This window comes from Vipera berus, assembly GCF_964194415.1.
Source record: "Vipera berus genome assembly, chromosome: 12".
In the NCBI taxonomy this organism is placed as follows: Eukaryota; Metazoa; Chordata; class Lepidosauria; order Squamata; family Viperidae; genus Vipera; species Vipera berus.
The window spans coordinates 5,533,291-5,553,152 of NC_138215.1; the positions used below are offsets into that span (position 1 = coordinate 5,533,291).

General features: G+C 43.8%; 1 protein-coding gene across 2 annotated transcripts in view; it reads left to right on the forward strand.

The window, feature by feature from the left end:
• Positions 1 to 19,862, forward strand: part of IGF1R (insulin like growth factor 1 receptor) — a 205,644-nt gene that overhangs the window by 168,374 nt on the left and 17,408 nt on the right. Inside the window, exons 9-17 of one of the 2 annotated variants that reach the window (XM_081337568.1) lie at positions 424 to 591; positions 2,365 to 2,569; positions 4,078 to 4,364; positions 5,927 to 6,063; positions 9,632 to 9,791; positions 10,845 to 10,950; positions 12,271 to 12,341; positions 16,195 to 16,424; positions 18,134 to 18,244. In XM_081337568.1, coding sequence (XP_081193694.1) covers positions 424 to 591; positions 2,365 to 2,569; positions 4,078 to 4,364; positions 5,927 to 6,063; positions 9,632 to 9,791; positions 10,845 to 10,950; positions 12,271 to 12,341; positions 16,195 to 16,424; positions 18,134 to 18,244 — 1,475 coding nt within the window. The remainder of the gene's footprint in view (positions 1 to 423; positions 592 to 2,364; positions 2,570 to 4,077; positions 4,365 to 5,926; positions 6,064 to 9,631; positions 9,792 to 10,844; positions 10,951 to 12,270; positions 12,342 to 16,194; positions 16,425 to 18,133; positions 18,245 to 19,862) is intronic. The other variant, XM_081337569.1, reaches the window with a different exon arrangement.

Genomic DNA, 19,862 nt, shown 5'->3' on the forward strand with positions numbered 1-19,862 from the left:
ACTAGGTGATTTAGCAAGCTCATTGACGTAGCCCTGATGCTATGGGCTGCGGGCTTTGAAACACACTGGCTGAGGAATTCTGGGCATTGATGTCCACAAATCTTAAAAGTTGTTATGTTTGAAGACCCCCTGCTTTAAACCATGATAACTTTTCAGAGTTCAAGAACTCGGCTTCTTCTCCTGCCCTGATTTCCAATTAAACTCACCTGGGCCAGACAGGGACAGCCAAGGACTGGATATGGCTTGGGGACCAAATGCCCAGTTGTTTATTTCTGGGATCTGTTCAAGGGTGTCACCAGAATGTAATGAAAGAGTATGCTGTGCACTGAAAATAGAATTTTATTTATTGATGGACTCCGCTGAATTATAAGCTCTTGGGGAAAACACATTAAAAGGTTCCTCATTGACTTGCTTTTCTTCTAGTGCCATCCATACCTCTGGATGTCATCTCCGCATCCAACTCCTCCTCACAGCTCATTGTGAAATGGAACCCTCCCACTTACCCCAACGGCAACCTGTCCTACTATATTGTGAGGTGGCAACAGCAGCCTCAGGATAGTTACCTGTATAGACACAACTACTGCTCCAAAGGTAAGACCAACAGAGAGACATACCTGTGCGCTTTGAGGTAACTTGTCCTCATCTGACGAGCTTCCTAAATTCATGCAGATCCTCGGTTCCAGTCAGGAGATCTTGGCAACTCATCTGAAGGGAACTTAAGTTAGGGAAAGGCGATACGGGGTCTCTACCTTTTCAGAGTTCAACAGCAACTCATCAAAACTTCACTTTATGCATGAAACCCCTACAAATGGACGATGCTTTATTTGAATGTTTCCTCAGGTTGAAGATAAAACCTAAAACATCTTTGCTATTGAAAGCAACAACCAAAAAAAGGTTGAACTAACTCAGCTTCCTATTTAGCTTGAAGGTCAGACTTCCTATTCAGGTGGCCATATAACAACAAGGGACACATATATTTATGCCTGTACAGGTAGTCCTTGACTTACAACAGTTCATTTAGTGACTATTGAAAGTCACTGTGGCACAGAAAAAAGTAACTTAGGGCCATTTTTCACACTTAACGTCCCTTGCAGCATCCCCGTGGTCACATCAAAATTCAGATGTTTGGCAACTGACTCGTATTTATGATGGTTGGAGTGTCCCAGGGTCATCTGATCCCCTTTTGCGACCTTCTGACAAGCAAAGTCAATGAGGAAGCCGGATTCACTTAACAACCGTGTTACTAATTTAACAACTGCAGTGATTCACTTAACCACTGTGGCAAGAAAAATCATAAAGTGAGGCAAAACTCACTTAACAACTGTCTCACTTAGCAACATTTTGGGCTCGATTGTGGTCGTAAGTTGAGGACCACATGTAGTAGAAAAAAATGGGTACTGTTAGAAGTTAAAACTACGTCATTCTCTGGAGCTGCTTTGTGATTGTGGGGTGGTGTTTCAGACTTTTTGGGAAGGTGTGTGTGGGGGGGTGATACACCTACACCTGTCTTATGCATGATTCTTCTAATACAGGTGTCTTCAAACTTGGGCCTTTTATGACTTGTGGACTTCAACTCCCAGCCCAGCGTGCCTGGCTGAGGAATTCTGGGAGTTGAAGTCCACAAGTCATAAAACAGGGAAGACCCCTGTTGTAATATAACTGGTTTCCAGTCCTTATCAGTCAACGTGGTTGCAACCGGAATCATCTTACAAGCTCCTCGTAACCAAGGAAGTAACAGTGTAGTAGCTCAGTTCAACAGCAGAATAGATCAGTGTTTCTCAACCGTGGCAACTCAAAGATGGATAGACTTCAACTCCCAGAATTACCCAATCAGACTTACTAGCTGGGCAATTCTGGGAGTTGGAAGTGCACCCATCTTAAAGTCACGAAGGTTGAGAAACCCTGGAATAGACGAATAGTTTGCAGCAGCAAGACCCAAGCCCAATCACCAATGTCTCTAGAATGGCCTGGAAAGAGATCCTAAGCAAGCCACCGCCTGCCAGTTTATACTTTTTTGAGTGGTGGAGAATTCAGGGGTTTTGAAGACATCCGGAGAGACCCGGGTAGAAGGAGGAGCGGTGTGGATGAAGCTGATTTCAGTGGACCACTAGTCTCTCTTGGATTTGGCCATATGGAAAGAGGCGTTGGCCTGCCTAAACTCTCAGGCGCTCTTTTCTGCCTCTTCATGCAAAGCCTGTCCCTAACCCGGCCAATGCCACTGATGGAATGGAACAGCTGGAATCAGAACATCTTCAGCAGCAACAACACAGCTGCTGGTCCACCAACCCCTTTTGATTTTACCTCTCCTCCTCCTCCTCCTCCTCCTCTTCCTCCTCCTCCTCCTCCTCTTTTTTGCCTTCCAAGATAAAGTCCCGATTCGGAGATACGCGGATGGGACCATAGACACGGAAGAAGCCACGGAACCCTCCAAGCCTGAGGGGTCGGGCCGAGAGAAAGGGGCTTGCTGTAAATGCCCAAAGACTGAAGCAGAGAAGCAGGCCGAAAAGGAGGAAGCAGAATACCGGAAAGTCTTTGAGAATTTCCTCCACAACGCCATCTTTTTGCCCAGGTGAGTTGGGGTGAGGGGGGTGGGCTTGCCAGCATGCCTTCCGCAAGCAAATGGGATCCAGATCAATGGCATTTATTTCTTGGAACAAAGTCCTTTTGTTTTACTGGTCGTTATTCTTACATGCCACGATGGGAATAAAAGGGTCTATAAGGCTTTGGCAAAGACCCTCCCCAGCTATGAGCGGGGCGGTGAGCCCTTGAAGGTGAGTTTGAGCATCAGGGGATGCTTGTCTGCTGAATTGAGCCCTTTCTGTGACACGTAAGCACGGTTTCCTTCCTCCTTCGCCTCTCTCCCTTCCTCCTCCTTTCCTTCCTCCCGCCCTCCTCTCTCACTTCATTCACTTTTGTTCCTTTCTGATCCCTCCCCAGTATCTGTATCTGTCCCTCAATCCATCTTCATCCTCTTTCTTCTTCTTTTTCTAAATATGTTTAGTGCATATGTCTGTCTCTGTGTGGATGAGAGAGGGAGGGGGGAAAGAAGGAAGGAAAAGAGACAACAGAAGAAGGAAACTGCTTAAGTGTCAAGAGAGAGAGAGAGAGAGAGAGAGAGAGAGAGAGAGAGAGAGAGAGAGAGAGAGAGAGAATGAATTGTTCTTTATACACTAATTCACTAAGCCGGTAAAATGATTACTAAGAATCCCAAATGTAAGGGAAGTATGAAATTACAACATTAAATGAGATTTCGCTCAGGGCCGTATCTCTGTCCATGACCCAAACCACATATTTCACTTCCACAAATGGTACATTGTGATTTCATTCTTCTTTGGAGACCTGTGACTCAGCTCATATACATTGCTCTCATTCCCGGCTTGTGTCGCTGTGTAGTTGGGACAGATCCAAATTGGCTGGGGTCACAGGGTGCAATTAAGCCCTGAAACGTGGCTTAGAGGGGGCAGCGGCTGGCTTAGGTTAGGAGTAAACCACCAAGTATTATACAAACTTTATCCTGCCTCTCATTACACTGCTGTGAAAGGAACAGAAACTTGTGCTGGGAGCTTTCGCTGACTTAAGTGTTTAATAATTCACTGGACTGCCATTTGCTTAGAAAAGAGCAGATCTGTCTCTTCCGTAGGGAGCTGTTGCTGAATTTTTCCTGCCACTTAATCTGGTTATTTCCCATAGTTATGTCTGCACCATTGTCCTGTCTCATTTTGGCTTTTCTTTCTAGTAAAACGTCTCTATCATCGCCTTTCATTTGCCTCAGGAGTCAATCTGAATCCACAGAGCTGGTTTAGCTCTTGAACTCTTATTTTTTGGATGGGCCCCAGAACATCACCCCCCAAATCGTTGTCGAGGCAAAAAACTGCATGCAAACAGTCCGAAAAACTTATAGCTTTGACTGTATGCAGCTTAAAAATATATATGTTTGCTTTTTAAATCCTTTAATAACTTTGGGGTGCTATTTTCTCTGAAAATATTGTGGCCTTGGAGTGAAGATGTGAGTGCTGGAAAGATTAAAGCCTGGTTGTTGAAAGGGTTTTATTGTTGTTGTTGTTGTTGTTGGTCCAGACCTGATCGGAAGAGGAGGGATTTGTTCCGAGTTGCAAACACAACGTTTGCCGGTAAGAACAGGACTGGGATCACTCCAGAACACTTGAGCAATGGGACCGACCTGGAGGAGGGTGAGATGGAGTTTCCCTTCTACGAAGCGAAAGTGGAGGGCAAGGAACGGACTCTCATTTCCCAGCTCCTGCCTTTCACCCTTTATCGGATTGACATCCACAGTTGCAATCACGAAGCAGCACGCCTGGGCTGTAGCGCTTCAAATTTTGTCTTCGCCCGGACGATGCCTGCAGGTACAGTCCCCCACCTTTTATTTAGTGCATGCGTAGCTTAAAAGAGCGTCGTGGTCCAATCCGGCACATAAACTCCCTCGAAGTTGGATCCTAGAAGTAGGATCGATGAAGGGGAGGGCTGCAGTGTCATTTAAGCCAGGCTTTCTGGTGACTGACATCTTGTGGGGGGGGGGATACATTTGACATGTTATTTCCTAAAATGTAATATTATTGGTAAGAACGCTCCACAGGAATTGTTTTCCTTCTTCCATCGCATTAAAACATTTCACTTTTGTCAGTAACTTTTGAAAGGATTGTAGCATGCAACCCTCTGATTGGAGATTGTATAGGCAGGATTAGGAGAATAAAGCCTTCAGTAAACAGCTGAAGAGCTAAGCGCTGAGAGCTGCTGTATGTATGGTTCCTTGAAACACCTCAGTGCAATGGTTTATGGTATTGGTTATCATATTGATGTATTCTTGTTGTGTACCTTTTCATTGTTTATTTTACTGTTCTGTTATTTTACTTCAGTTTACACTCTTTTTATATCTTCCTTTTTATTGCCGTACGCTGCCTAAATGTTCTTTTTTTTAAAAAAAAAACTTGCTCTTTTGGGCAAATGTATAACTTCCGGGTCCAATTGGTTCAAAGGTATGCCATCTTAGATTGCAGCTCTGGTTTTGAATTCAATCAGATAGCTAGCTTAGCCTAGTGCAGGCGTAGGCAACCTTGGCTCTTTTGTGACTCGTGGACTTCAACTCCCAGAATTCCTGAGCCAGCCATGCTGAGGGGAAAGGGAGAGGTTTCCAAGCTGAGCCATGCTGGCTCAGGAATTCTGGGAGTTGAAGTCCACGAGTCATAAAAGAGCCAAGGTTGCCTACCCCGGCCTAGTGGTTAAGGCACCGGGCTAGAAATCAGGAGACAGTCCCACCTTAATCATAAAAGCCAGCTGTGTGAGCTTGGGCCAGTCACTCTCTCCCTGCCCTACCCACCTCACAAAGTTGTTGTGGGGAAAATAGGGGCAAGGGAAGATGAAATTCAAGGTGCTGGTCATCACCTATAAAGCCCTACATGGCTTGGGTCCGGGGTATCTGAGGGAACACCTGCTGCCGGCATCAAGCTCCCTTCGTCCAGTGCGCTCCCACAGGGAGGGTCTGCTCAGGGTCCCACCGGTAAGAGATTGCCGGCGGGTGACACCCAGGGATAGGGCCTTCTCAGTGGGGGCGCCTGCCCTCTGGAACCAGCTGCCAGTGGAGCTGAGGACTGCCCCCGACCTCCGTTCATTCTGCCGGAGCCTGAAGACCTGGCTCTTCGAGCTCTCTGGCCCAGGCTGAGGATTAATTTATTTTAATTGGGGTTTTATTTGTACAGGGATAAATTTAATCTTTTTTAAACTTGGTTTTTAACTTTTGTATTTTTGGTTTTTAATTCCCTGTAAACCGCCCTGAGTCCTCCGGGAAAGGGCGGTATATAAATGTAATAAAATAAAAATAAAAATAAATATGTTCGCTATCTTGGGTTGCTTGTTATAGTACTGGTAGGACACAAATAAATGAATCCTCTCTTGTGCTCGGTTTCCACAGAAGGGGCTGATAACATTCCAGGAAGCGTAACATGGGAAGGGAAGGAGGAAAACACCATATTCCTGAAATGGCCCGAGCCGGTTAACCCCAATGGGTTAGTTTTGATGTATGAAATCAAATACGGACAAAACGGAGAGGTAAGAAGATTGATGACTTCGTTGGTATTTACAGTGGTCCTCGACTTAATAACCAGTCATTTAGCGACTGTTCAAAGTTAAAAAAGGAACTCAGAAGCAGTGCGCACACATAACAACCCATTGCAGCAGCCCCTCCTTGGTCATGTGAACAGAATTTGGTCTGTATTTACAATGGTTGTAGTGTCCTGGTGGTCATGTAATCGCCATTCAGGGCCTTCCCAGCTGACTTCCAACACACAAAAGTCAGTGAGTGAAGCTAGATTTGCTTAACAACCAGGTGGCTCACTTAACTGAGTGAATCGTTTAGCAAAAGAGGCCACAAAATAAGGCACGGCTCCCTTAACCAGCTGCTCTGCTTAACAACCGAAATTTGGCTTCCAATTGTGGTCGTACGTCGAGGACTGCCCATATTTAGTTACATTTCTAAACCCTGAATTATAAGTCCACAGGTTCAAACATCCTGAAGGCTTATCTCACAGCCAGGCATGAAATCTTCACAGAGAATATTGCCCTGAGCAATGTAATGATCAGATATCCGGATAAGATCTTAACCCAGGGATGTATCTTGCAACAAAGGTTGAGAACGCAACACAGCAAATGGCTCGCATTTCAAGAAAAGACGCTGGAAAGATTTTAGCTAGAAGGATGGTTATTGGCTGGTTGTGACCATTTGCAGAATAAAGTGCAGTTAACAAGCTGTTCCTGGTGATTATCATGCTATGCTAGGTTTTTAAAAGTAAGATGGTCTTTCATCTCATTGCATTACTCTGAGCCCCCATTATGATTAAGGCAATGTTTCTCAACATGTGTACATTCCAGGGCTTCAGATCTCAAGAATTTCACAGCCATTATGGCTGTCAGTGAGAATTTTGGGAGTTGAAGTCTATATACCTGAAAGTTACCAAAATTAATGAAATGCTGGACCAAGGCCTAAATGTTGGGGGTGGGGGGTGGGTGGGGGTTGGCTTTCCTTAGTGCGTGAAGTCATTTGTTAAGTCATCACATTATATACCAATCAGGCCACTAAGATTTATTCAGTCTTGGCTTAGTGCTATTTTGGAACCCAACAACTGATAAAAGGAGAATATTTGTAACTCAGGGTTGAAGTGTGGGTCCTTGGTGCATTCTGAGCTTGGTTGTTTTCTTGCAGACGTTTCATTACCCAACTAGGTAAGATCATCAGCCCTAGTAAGGAGTGGGATTCTCAGTTACTATTTTAGTGGCCTGCCTTAATCAGCTTTGGAGTTTCTTTGGTTGGGCTGTTTACTGTTAGCTTGTTTTGCAGTTTCTTGATTGGGGTATTGTTTACTTCTTGATTGTTGGTCTGATGTTAATCTTAGTGTTAATCTATGCTCATCTGCAACCTCCAAGACTACTCCCACCAATACTGACAAGCAAGGGCCTTGGTGGAGCAGTGGGCTAATGCCTCCTTAAGTAACACCAGCTGCCTGCAATTAGTGCAGGTTCGAGTCCCACCAGGCTCAAGGTTGACTCAGCCTTCCATCCTTCCGAGGTAGGTAAAATGAGGACCCAGATTGTTGGGGGCAATTAAGCTGACTTTGTAATAATGCCGCTTGGGGTGTGTGTGAAAGCCCTAATAAGCAGGCATATACATAGAATGAAGGCTATTGCTAAGCACATTGATTTGTGCTTTAGATTGTAAGCCGCCCTGAGTCTTCGGAGAAGGGCGGGATATAAGTGGGATTTTAAGGAAAAAAGAAAAGGCACAACAGTATAAATTCATACAAATTGAAAACAAACCCCACTCCTTACCAGCACTGATGATGCTGCCTAGTTTGTGTAACGAAACACCTGCAAGAAAACAACCAAGCTCAGAGAGCCTCAAGGACCCCTCAGCCCAACAACTGTTACTGTTTTGTGTAGCTATTTGTGGGTACAAGTTTAATTCCCATTTGTTATTTTGATAATTAGAATCTATACAAGGAAATTGGAAGTCAAGGATGGTGGGCTGGTCCACTCTCCAAAGCCGTGGTGATCATTACAGCTAGTTCTCAACTTAAGACCAGTTGCTTAGCAACCGACGCTCCAACAGACCTACCTGGAGGGTGCTTAAAACCAGATTCAAAATTCCCACAGTGGGGTCCCCCCACCGTTCACATGACCAAACTTAGGCACTCCGCAACCAGGCCAGGGATGATGGGCATTGTAATTCTACCTTGCAGAGAGACCTGCATTGGGGAACGAATCATTTTTCTGATTTGGTACGGCTGTTTCCTGAGATTTTGGTGAAGTCACTTGATGGAACTGTGCCATTTCAGGAAAACAAAGCAAGCAGAAAATCAGGTTTTTCTTTTTTTTTCCACTGTCAAAACTAAATCTTAAGAAGAGCATTTGTACAATGTTCTCTTTTGTTCTTTGGACATCTGTTTAAATCAAACTGGATAACCTCATGAAGGATTGGGTGTAGCTTTTAGCAAGTTTTCTGTATCGTGAGTGAACATACACCTATTTCCTTGCAAAAAGTTTTACAAGATTGCTCAGATTTTGTGCGTTTGAGAGGAAAAACAAGAAATGAAGACTCTGTTATACAGGTAGTCCTCAACTTGCAACTTAAAACAGTTCATTTTACTGACCATTGGAAGTTACAACTGCACTGGAAAAAGTGACTTATGACCATTTCCCACACTTATGACCGTTGCAGCATCCCCACGGTCACGTGATCTACATTTGGATGCTGGACAACTGATTCACATTTATGACGGCTGCAGTGTCCCGAGGTCACGTACCTCCCTTTTGCAACCTTCTGACAAGCAAAGTCAACGGGGAAACCAGATTCACGTCACAACCGTGTTACTAATTTAACAACTGCAGTGATTCACTTCACAACTGTGGCAAGAAAAGTTGTAAAATAGGGCAAATCTCGCTTAAATTTCTCACTGAGCAACATAAATGTTGGCCTCAATTATGGTGATAAGTTGAGAACTACCTGTACTGAACGTTTTTCCTCTTGTGTAATGCTTCTGTTATTCATTTATTTGTTTGCAATGGGGACTCAGGGCTGTAATAAATAAATTTGAGATTGAAACACACAAAGGAGAAAGGAAAACCATCCACCGCAGTAATTGGAGAAGATTCTAGAGAAACCTTTTAAGTCCTTTATTATTGTCTTAAGGGACGTGGTGGCTCAGTGGGTTAGGACGCTGAGCTTGTCGATCAGATGGTCGGCAGTTTGGCGGGTCGAATCCAGAGTGCCGCGTAACAGAGTGAGCGCCTGTTACTTGTCCCAGCTTCTGCCAACCTAGCAGTTCGAAAGCACATAAAAATGCAAGTAGAAAAATAGGGACCACTACTGTGGGAAGGTAACAGCGTTCAGTGCGCCTTTGGCATCTAGTCATGCCGGCCACATGACCACGGAGACATCCTCGGACAAGCACTGGCTCTTCGGCTTTGAAACAGAGATGAGCACCAGCCCCTAGAGTAGGAAACAACTAGCACGCATGTGCGGGGGAACCTTTACCTTTATTATTGTCTTGTCTTGCAAAAGATAGATGAATAAAATAATAATAATTTAGCCATTTCTCCTCTCCATTTTCACCCAACTTTGCAGGAAAAACGGGAATGCGTTTCCAGGCAAGAATATAAGAGACTTGGTGGAGCCAAGCTGACTCATTTGAACCCGGGGAATTACACGGTTAGAGTGCAGGCCACTTCGCTGGCTGGGAACGGATCCTGGACGGAGCCAGTCTCGTTCTACGTCCAACCCAAACGTAAGCTTTTTTGGGTAGCCTGGAGGAGAAAAACGGATTTAGGAGAAGTGATCTTAATTAAATAGGATGAACTGGGTATGTCTAGTCTAATGAAGAGAAGGTCTAGGGGTGAGATGATAGCCGTCTTCCAATATTTGAGGGGTGCAAAGAAGAGGGAGTCAACCTATTCTCCAAAACATCCGAAGGCAAGACACGAAGCCACCGGATGGAAACTAACCAAGGAGAGAAGCAACCTAGAACTAAGGAGAAACTTCCTAACAACGAGGACAGAAGCCAGTGGAACAGCTTGCCTCCAGAAATTGTGGGTCCTCCATCAATGGAGGTTTTAAAGAAGATTAGAAAACGATTTGTCTGAAATTGTATAGGGTCTCCTGCTTGAGTAAGGGGGTTGGACTAGAAGACCATCAAGTTCCCTTCCAAACCTATTATTCTATTTTCTATAATCCCACCCTCTTATTTCATATATTTTATTAGACACCGGCTCTTTTAAGGGGATTCTTTGGAATGACGGGCTTGGTCAGAGTTGCTTAGAATACTATACGTAGATGTACGGTAGTTTGTTAAATGAGTCACGCCCAGTTTGGCAACCTTCTTTTGCCACAGTTGTTAAGCAGAACTCTGCTGCCGTTGAGTGAATCACATGGTTGTTAAGCAAAGCTGGCTTCCCCTATTGCAGGGGTAAGCAACCTTGGCTCTTTTATGACTCGTGGACTTCAACTCCCAGAATTCCTGAGCCAGCCATGGCTCAGTTTGGAAACCTCTCCCTTTCCCCTCAGCATGGCTGGCTTAGGAATTCTGGGATTTGAAGTCCACAAGTCATAAAAGAGCCAAGGTTGCCTATCCCTGCCCTATTGACTGTCCTTGTCGGAAGCCAGCTGGGAAGGTCACAGATGGCCATCACATGACCCCAAGATGCAGCCACTGTCACAATGTACGTGCCAGTTGCCAAGAGCCCAAATTTTGATCACGTAACCGTGGGGATGCTGCAGCGGTTGCAAGTATAAGTGTTTGTGTTGGTGCATGTTTTTAAATGCTGGCTATTCTTTGTTGCAGCAGCAGACTATGGAAATTTCCTGCATCTGATCATCGTGCTCCCCATTGCAGTCCTGTTGATTATCGCTGGACTGCTGCTCGTGCTTTACGTCTGCAACAAGAAGAGGTGAGAATGGCAGATGGGTGGGTGGATCAGGGCCCCTTGCAAGACGAGGTTTATTATAGTCAAAAGACACAACAGGAGCTGCTTTTAACCTGACCTCGATTTGGTGCTTGGGATTGCAGAAAAAAGGAATTCTTACGAAACACTTTATGGGTTATATAATTCTCTCTCTCTCTCTCTCTCTCTCTCCCTCTCCCTCTCTCTCTCTCTCTCTCTCTCTCTCTCTCTCTCTCTCTCTCCCTCTCTCCCTCTCTCCCTCTCTCCCTCTCTCTCTCTCCCTCTCCCTCCCTCCCCCTCTCTCTCTCTCTCTCTCTCTCCAAGCACATCCCAGAAAATGAAATAAATAATTCTGACAAACCTTATAGGCAATATCAAGTATTCCCAAAGTATCAGCCCTTTCTTTCTATCCTTCCTCCCCCTCGTTTTAGCAACCTGCACGCTCCTTTCCACCCTTTCTTTGTTTCATTACTTTGCATAAACACAATGAACAAGGGCAGGTTTCAGGATATCTTGAATCTGCTCTAGGACAACTTGCACCAGCCCACTCGCCACGGGACAAAAGTTACAACAACATCGAAGAAGCGGTGGAATAGAATGATTAAAGAAAGGATGCAAAAGCAGGGACAAATGAAATGTGAATGACAATTACAGTATTTTTAAAATTATTCTAAATAATTAAATTGAATTGTTGAATTGTCCCACAGCGGGTTGTCCTGTAGTGAGCTGGCTGTGGCAAGTTGTCCCATTCCCAATCTTGTATCGTTCATCCTCCTTTCACTGAGATGGAATACAATTTTCCGAAAAGTTGTCACTTGCTCACGAGTCAGTTTTTTTTTCTATTATGTGTTGAAGATTTCTTTCAAAGCTTCTGGGTGGGGAGTAGTTACAGGTAATCTTCGATTTATGACTGATCGCTTAGCGATCATTTGAAGTTATGACAGGTCCCCCAAAAAGTCTTTACAACCCAGATTCAAACTTTGGAGAATGAGGGAAAGGAAGAAAAGGGACTTCAGTTGTTCTCACAGAGGCCTGTGTGAAAAGCTACGTTTTTGCCACTCCAGATACCAATTTTGGGAAATAAATATCCCCTGAAAATGCAAATTTAAGGGATCTACCCTTGCATAAGACGTAGGAAGTAACGCATTGGATTCCTTGCACCTCCGTATAGCATGCTAAAAGTAATTAGCAGAGTGTGTGGGCGTTTTAACAGCAAATCCCAGAACAGAGCATCAGGTGAGAGGCCCAAAATAGTGTGAAGATTCTGGCCTTTTGGGGGGGGAGGTGGGTATCAACGTGAAGAAGTAACGGTTTATATTTTAACAGGAACAGTGACAGGCTTGGAAACGGAGTGCTTTACGCTTCTGTGAATCCTGAATATTTCAGCGCTTCGGATGGTAAGTTAGCTTTTGATGCTCTTCAAAAGCAAAGTCTTGGAACTGGGTGAATGGAATTTTGCAGAAGAGATGGGAAACGTTCAGTCCTCTTGTTGAACTGGGAGGCAGTTACTCAAGATGAAATAATCTCCTCCTCCTCCTCCTCCTCCTCCTCCTCCAAAGCTCACTGCTTCCAGCTAACAAATTAAATAGCCATCCTTCAATTGTCATGGTTTAAAGTTGCCTTAGTAATTTTAAAACATATGGCCTTCAACTCCCAGAATTCTTTAACCAGCATACTGGTTAGGGAATTCTGGGAGTAGAAGTCCACACAGCTTAAAGATTGAGAAACACTGAGAGTGATGGATAAAAAAGGATGCATAAAAAAGGCCCCTGTGGTGGTGGAATTATGGATGAAACGTGTAACAGTGATAACGATTGTCATTGGGGCACTGGGAACTATGTCCAAAAACTTTGCAAAATACATCAAGAAATTGCAGCTTCCTGCAATAACTCCAGCAAAGCTACAAAAAACTGCGCTACTCAGAACATCTTACATTTTAAGGAGATACCTGGTTGATACCTAGGATGCTGGCAGCAACCCGTGTCAACAATCAGCACCAGTCAATTTGAATTCTCAGTTGACTGAGGTTCATGTTTAATGAATAAAAGTTTTATAACTACAACAACAATTATAATAATATAGCTCTATCCTCTTTCTCTGACACGCATTGCAGAATGTGGCTGGGGATTTTCAGCTTACTAGTTTAGATTTAATTTTGAGAAGGTCACTTCATCTTTAACATCTGAAAGAAGCAAAAGAAAAAAAATGAACACTGCGGTTAAAATCTTGATTTTGTTTTTATTCTTGTAGTCAAAAGGTTGGCTGTTGTGGCTCATTTAAAAAGTTGTCTCGGGTTCAAGAGAAAACAAATGGCTGAAACATGCTGATGAATGTAATTGGAGATATTTTTATCTACCTGAACATTCGTTTGTCCCCAATGGATTTTTAACCACGTTGCATTATTTCACACTCAAGGAATAGAGTTCATAAATTAAATGAAATATTCTTCTGTTTTCTTGAGGATATTTTAATGAGGTGCTGTGAGGCAAATTTTAAATTATCTGGCAGATCGGACTCTGAAAATTTTGGCCTTCTACGATTCACCTAATTATGCGTATATTTTCCTCTGGAAATTATGTGTAAATTCATATCCTATTTGAATTCACAGATTCACTGATTGTAATTGGAAACTTTAGCCATAAAGTTATACAAGTAGTCCTCGGCTTACAACAATTAATTTAGTGACTGTTCAAAGTTATAATGGCACTGGAAAAAATGGCACTTCTGACAGTTGCAGCATCCCCACGGTCATGTGATCAAAATTTGGACACTTGGCAACTGACTCATATTTATGACAGTTGCGGTGTGCCGGGGTCATGTGATCCCCTTTTGCGACCTTCTGAAAAGCAAAGTCAATGGGGAAGCCAGATTCACAACTGTGTTACTAACTTAAGAAGTGCAGTGATTCACTTAGCAACTGTGGCAAGAAAGGTTGTTAAATGGGGCAAAATTCACTTAACAAATACCGTATTTTTCAGACCATAAGATGCACTTTTTCCCCCCCAAAAGGGGGGGAAGAAACAAGGGTGCGTCTTATGGTCCGAAGGTGATCTGTATGGCCAGCCCCAACCTCCGCAAGTGGAAAGCAAGGGAGATTGCCCGGAGCACAAATCGGCACATGCTGAGAAACGCCAATCTCGCGCTCCTGCAATCTCCCTCGCTCGGCTTCAGCTTCCTTTGCTACAAGAGAAAGCAGGCTGAAATGGAGCGAGGGAGATTGTCAGGAACGCGAATCAGCCGATCTCGCACTCCTGCAATCTGCCTCGCTCGCTTTCAGCCTGCTTTCTCTTGTAGCAAGGGAAGCTGAAACCAAGCGAGGGAGATTGCAGGAGCGCGAGATCGGCCGATTCGCGTTCTTGGCAATCTCCCTCGCTCCGTTTCAGCTTGCTTTCTGCAAGAGAAAGCCGGGCCCCAGGGCCGCCTCTGCGGGTACTGCTCTAACGCGGAGAGGGAAGGACAAAGAGGGAGGGAAGGAAGAAAGGAAAGAAGGAAGGGACAATGGGAGAGGGAGGGAGAGAGAGAAAGAGAGAGAGAGAAAGAGAGACAGGGAGAGAGAAGGAGAAAGAAATAGGGAGGGAGAGAGAAGGAGAAAGAAGGAGAGAAATAGAGAGAGAGAGAAAGAGGGAGAGAAATAAAGGGAGAGAGAGAGAGAAGGAGAAAGAAAGGGAGGGAAATAGAGGGAGAGAAAGAGGGAGAAATAGAGGGAAAGAGAAAAATAGGGAGAGAAAGAGGGAGAGAGAGGAGAGAGAAAGAAAGAGGGAGGGGGAGAGAGGGAGAGAAAGAGAAGGAGAGAGAGAAATTAAATTAGTAACATGATTGTTAGGTGAATCTGGTTTCCCCACTAACTTTGCTTGTCAGAAGGTTGCAAAAGGCGATCACATGACCCTGGAACAATGTAACATTATAAATATGAATCAGTTGCCAAGTATCCAAATATAAATCACATGACCCTGGGGATGCTGCAACGGTCATAAGTGTGAAAAATGGTCATAAGTCACTTTTTTCAGTGCCATCGTAACTTTGAACAGTCACTAAGTGAATCGTTGTAAGTCGAGGACTACCTGTACTTTATCATTTTTTTCCTTTTTTGGGGGGGGGTCAAGTTTTTGACACCTTGCTGGGCGACTGGTGGTACTCGGACATTGCCTTGTCCTAAAAGTGGTACAATGGATGAAAAGGTTGAAAAGCCCTGTTTTAGTATACCAGTACTATTTGGTTCAGAATATTTTTTTTCTTGTTTTCCTGCTCTAAAAACTGGGTGCGTCTTATGGTCAGGTGCGTCTTATGGTCCGAAAAATACGGTACTTCGCTGCGCAACAGACATTTTAGGCTCAATTGTCATAAGTTGAAGACTACCTGTACATGATTGGTTTGGGTTTGTTGTAGGCTCAGTATGTTATATAAATGCAGCTATTGTGGGGTCCTTTGCTAAGTTGTGACTAAACAAACATAGTTCAGTGTAACATGTCAACAGTCACTTTTTATTCTTGGATTTCATCCATTCCTAACCTTACAACTTAGGTTTACAACAGGATGGAACCACACAATGGTTTCAAAGAATTTTATGTTTGAATGTAAACATTGGAAGAGTGTAAATTGGAGGAATGTAAACACTGGCCTTTTATAGTTATATTATTCCAGGAAAGGAAACTTCCCTGTCGCTAAGGCTGTCAACTTGAACTGTGGCTTTCATATCAGTATACAATAACAGCGTTGGAAGGGACCTTAGAGGTCTTTTAGTCCAGCCCACTGCTCGAGCAGGATACATCTTTTTTGTATTGTGGCAATCAAAACTGGAGTGTGGTCTTGCCAGTAAAGTATAAAATGGTATTATAACTTTACATTATCTTGATGCTGTCTCTCTGTTGATGCAACCCAGGACTGCATTGGCTGTTTTGGCAGCTGCAGCACACGGCTGGCTCATACTTAACTGGTCGTCCATTAGGACGCCTGGATCCCTCTCACAGTGGCTATTCTTGAGCCAGGTGCCACTTATTCCATTACCTGTGCTTTTGGTCCCTACCTAGGTGTAGGACCTTATGTTCCAACCACTGAACTGCATTTTTGGGGGTATGGCTCAGTGTTCCAAGTCTATCCAGATCCTTCCGGATGCTTAGAATGCTTTTATCTTCTAAAGTGTGGCCTGTTTCTCCCCAGCTTGGTGTCATCTGCAGATTTTTTGAGCTCCCCTTCTCTTCCCCCTCCTCCTACACCAGAGTGATTTTCATAAAATTCTTTGCAATTTTGCAGTCTATGTGCCAGATGAATGGGAAGTGCCCAGAGAAAAAATTACGATGTGTCGGGAACTCGGGCAAGGCTCCTTCGGCATGGTCTACGAGGGAGTAGCCAAGGGGGTTGTGAAAGACGAGCCAGAAACCAGGGTGGCCATCAAGACGGTCAACGAATCGGCAAGCATGAGAGAGCGGATCGAGTTTCTGAACGAAGCCTCGGTGATGAAGGAGTTCAACTGCCATCACGTTGTAAGTGACTGAACTGTGCAAAGCTTTGTTGATTTCTGACATCTTTCCACCCTCCCAGACTTACGAGTAAATCACAAGTAGTCATCACTTACCAACTATCTTTTCAGTGACTTGTTTGGTACTGGGGACCAGTCCTCAAAGTCCCAGTGCAGTCATGTGATTGCCATGTGGCCACTGGACTTGATGGCCACCTCACTTAGCAACAGAAATTCCAATGCCAATTGCAGGCAGTCCTCAACTTACAACAGTTCATTTAGTGACCCTTCGAATTTACAACAAGCATGGAGAAAAGTGACCTAGGACCATTTTTCACACTTAACCACCATTGCAGCGTCCTGCATTCAACAACCACTGAATTCATAGATTCACTGATTGTAATTGGAAACTTTACCTACAAAGTTATACAGGTAGTCCTCGGCTTACAACAATTCATTTAGTGACTGTTCATAGTTAACAGTGGCACTGAAAAAAAAATGATCTGCGACCATTTTTTCACACTTACGATCGTTGCACATGACACTGATGTGATCAAAATTTGGACGTTTGGCAATTGACTCATATTTATGACTGATGCAGTGTCCCGGGGTCACGTGATGGGGCAAAATTCACTTAACAACTGTCTTGCTTCGCAGCAGAAATTTTAGGCTCAATTGTGGTCATAAATTGAGGACTCCCTTATCATTGTTCACCAAGGACTATCTGTGCTAGAATGCTGGAATATATAATTCAGCATAGAAGAATCAGAACAAGTTTTTTGCTTTTATTATACTTTAATACATAAACACACGACAGGTTTAAATTCCATCTCTTTTTTTCCTCTTTACATTTTATATTTTATATTTTAAAAAGTATTGCAATATGATAAAATCAAGGCTGAGCTAAAAATGCACAAATAAATATTTATTATCAGAAATGCTAAATTTGGAACTTATCCATAAGAGAAAAAATAACGTCCTAATAGGAAGAAAAAAATATGATTTCTTGAAGTTGTCCTGTAGGTACCTCTTCATTCCATACCATAAGAGTCATATTTATGGTAGAAAGTTACATCAGATTTCTGTTCTGGTCCAAATAAAATAGGGATGCTCCCATTAAAAACATGATTTCCCCCATTCAGTATGACCATTCATCCCAATGTTTCACCTTTTCCCCCCAAGTTCCTATGTCCATAAGCGTGTCAGGCGTGAAGAATCAGGATCACAGATTTTATTCCTCATGCCTGTACATAAGAATCTAGTCCAGTGATGGCGAACCTTTTAGAGACCGAGTGCCCAAACTGCAACCCAAACCCCATTTATTTATTGTCGACTGCCAGGTGGGCATGGCCCAGTGGGTGGGCGTGGCCCAGTGGGTGGGCGTGGCTGCACGCGTGCCATAGGTTCTCCACCACGGAGCCCAGTGGGTGGGCGTGGCCCAGTGGGTGGGCATGGCTGCACATGTGCCATAGGTTCACCACCACGGAGCCCAGTGGGTGGGCGTGGCCCAGTGGGTGGGCATGGCTGCACACCTGCCATAGGTTCACCACCACGGATATAGTCAGTCAACGGTCAGCACTAAATTGGCACTAGGTAACAGTTAATAGAATTCAAGAAGGATTGGACTTAGAACGCTTGTAACAACTTTAGGCTGATTCCTCTCTTGACTCCCCCACCAGGCTCTGCCTGTCCTTCTTCTACAAAGTATCTAATTTGCCTTATTTCTTTTGACAGGTTCGGCTACTTGGAGTGGTCTCTCAAGGTCAGCCCACCCTGGTCATCATGGAACTCATGACCCGAGGAGATCTGAAGAGTTACCTGCGGTCTCTTCGCCCGGACACAGAAGTATGTTTGTGGTAGGGGGTGGGATTCTGCTCCGTGAAAAGAAGATAGCCTTTGAAAACCACTTTTTTTTGGGGGGGGGTCAGTCTGGGTCAACAGTTGTAGTTTTTTGGAGAATAGTTGAGATCTTTGCAGTTTTGGGGTTGATTTGCAATCCTTATTTACTGATTGAATCAGAAGGATGGAGTGAATCCTGCATGGATGCATTTCCTTACCTATAGATAGTCCTTGACGTGCGGCCACAATTGAGCCCAAGATTTCTGTTGCTAAGTGAGACGTTGGCTAAGTGAGTTTTGCCCCATTTTGCAACCTTCCTCGCCACAGTGGTTAAGTGAATCGCTGCAGTTGTCAAATTACTAACCTGGTTGTTAAGTGAGCCTGGCTTCCCGATTGACGTTGTTTGCCAGATGGTCGCAAAAGGGGATCACATGACCTCCCCCCCCCCCGGGGACACTGCAGTTGTCATAAATATGAATCAGTTGCCATGCATCTCAACCTCGATCACATGGAGATGCCACAGTGGTCATAAGTGTGAAAAACGTTCATATGTCATTTTTTTCAGTGCTCTTGTAACTTTGAGCTAAATGGACTGTTGTAAGTTGAGGACTATGAGTATTTATTAATTCCTGGAGAATCTCCTGTCAAGCTATGGGTTTTTTCAGTTACAAATGTGTTAATTCATTGCTGATTTTTCAAGTATCTTTCTTTGTTTTTCTTTTAAAGATTTGGGCACCTTGGCTTATCAGGGGTATGACTCGTGGACTTCAACTCCCAGAATTCCTGAGCCAGCCATGCTGAGGGGAGAGGGAGAGGTTTCCAAGCTGAGCCAGGCTGGCTCAGGAATGCTGGGAGTTGAAGTCCATGAATCATAAAAGAGCCAAGGTGGCCTACCCCTGAACTAGACAAATGTTAAAAGTGTAAAATAGAATAAATAATAGCAAAAATAGGGACACTACTCAGTTATACCCCTGCAACCTTTTAGGATCAAAACACATATGCTAGGAGCACAGTTATAAAAATTGCTGTATTTTTTTCATTTAGATTCTAGGGGATGTGACATTTAGGTATTTGAAGCATTCTTAGATCCTTTCTGAATTACCATATATATATATTCACAAATAAAGTGAGAAGTTTAGGAGCCAAAATGCACCCCCCCCAAATTAGATTCTATGTTTCTTACAGCTAAAGCAATCCTATTCTGCTATAAATTTGGTTTAAGCAAGACACCGCTTTTTCCTTAATTATTTATGTCAAGATAGGAAAGAGTTAAGTTGTTCTATAATAGATATGTTCAACTTTTATGAGCATTTTACGAAGAAGAGGGCTGTTTCTTGTGCAGGGATGCTCAATATTCGAAGAGCAAGAAGCATTCCCTTCTTTCACAGGAACTTTTTCATCCCTGTTTTTATAAATAATAAAACAACAATCCTCTAGCCATTTTGCCCACCTAATTGTAAATAGCTGCACACGCCTTCCTTTGTCCCTGCTGCTAAATCAGCTGGCATGGCTGTTGGGCCTCCGTTTGAAATGTTTCGCCCTTTACTCTTGAGTCTGAATAAGCCAGGATGGTTGTTTAGTGTAAAACAGTCCAGCTAATTGCTCATGACTCTCAGTACGACAG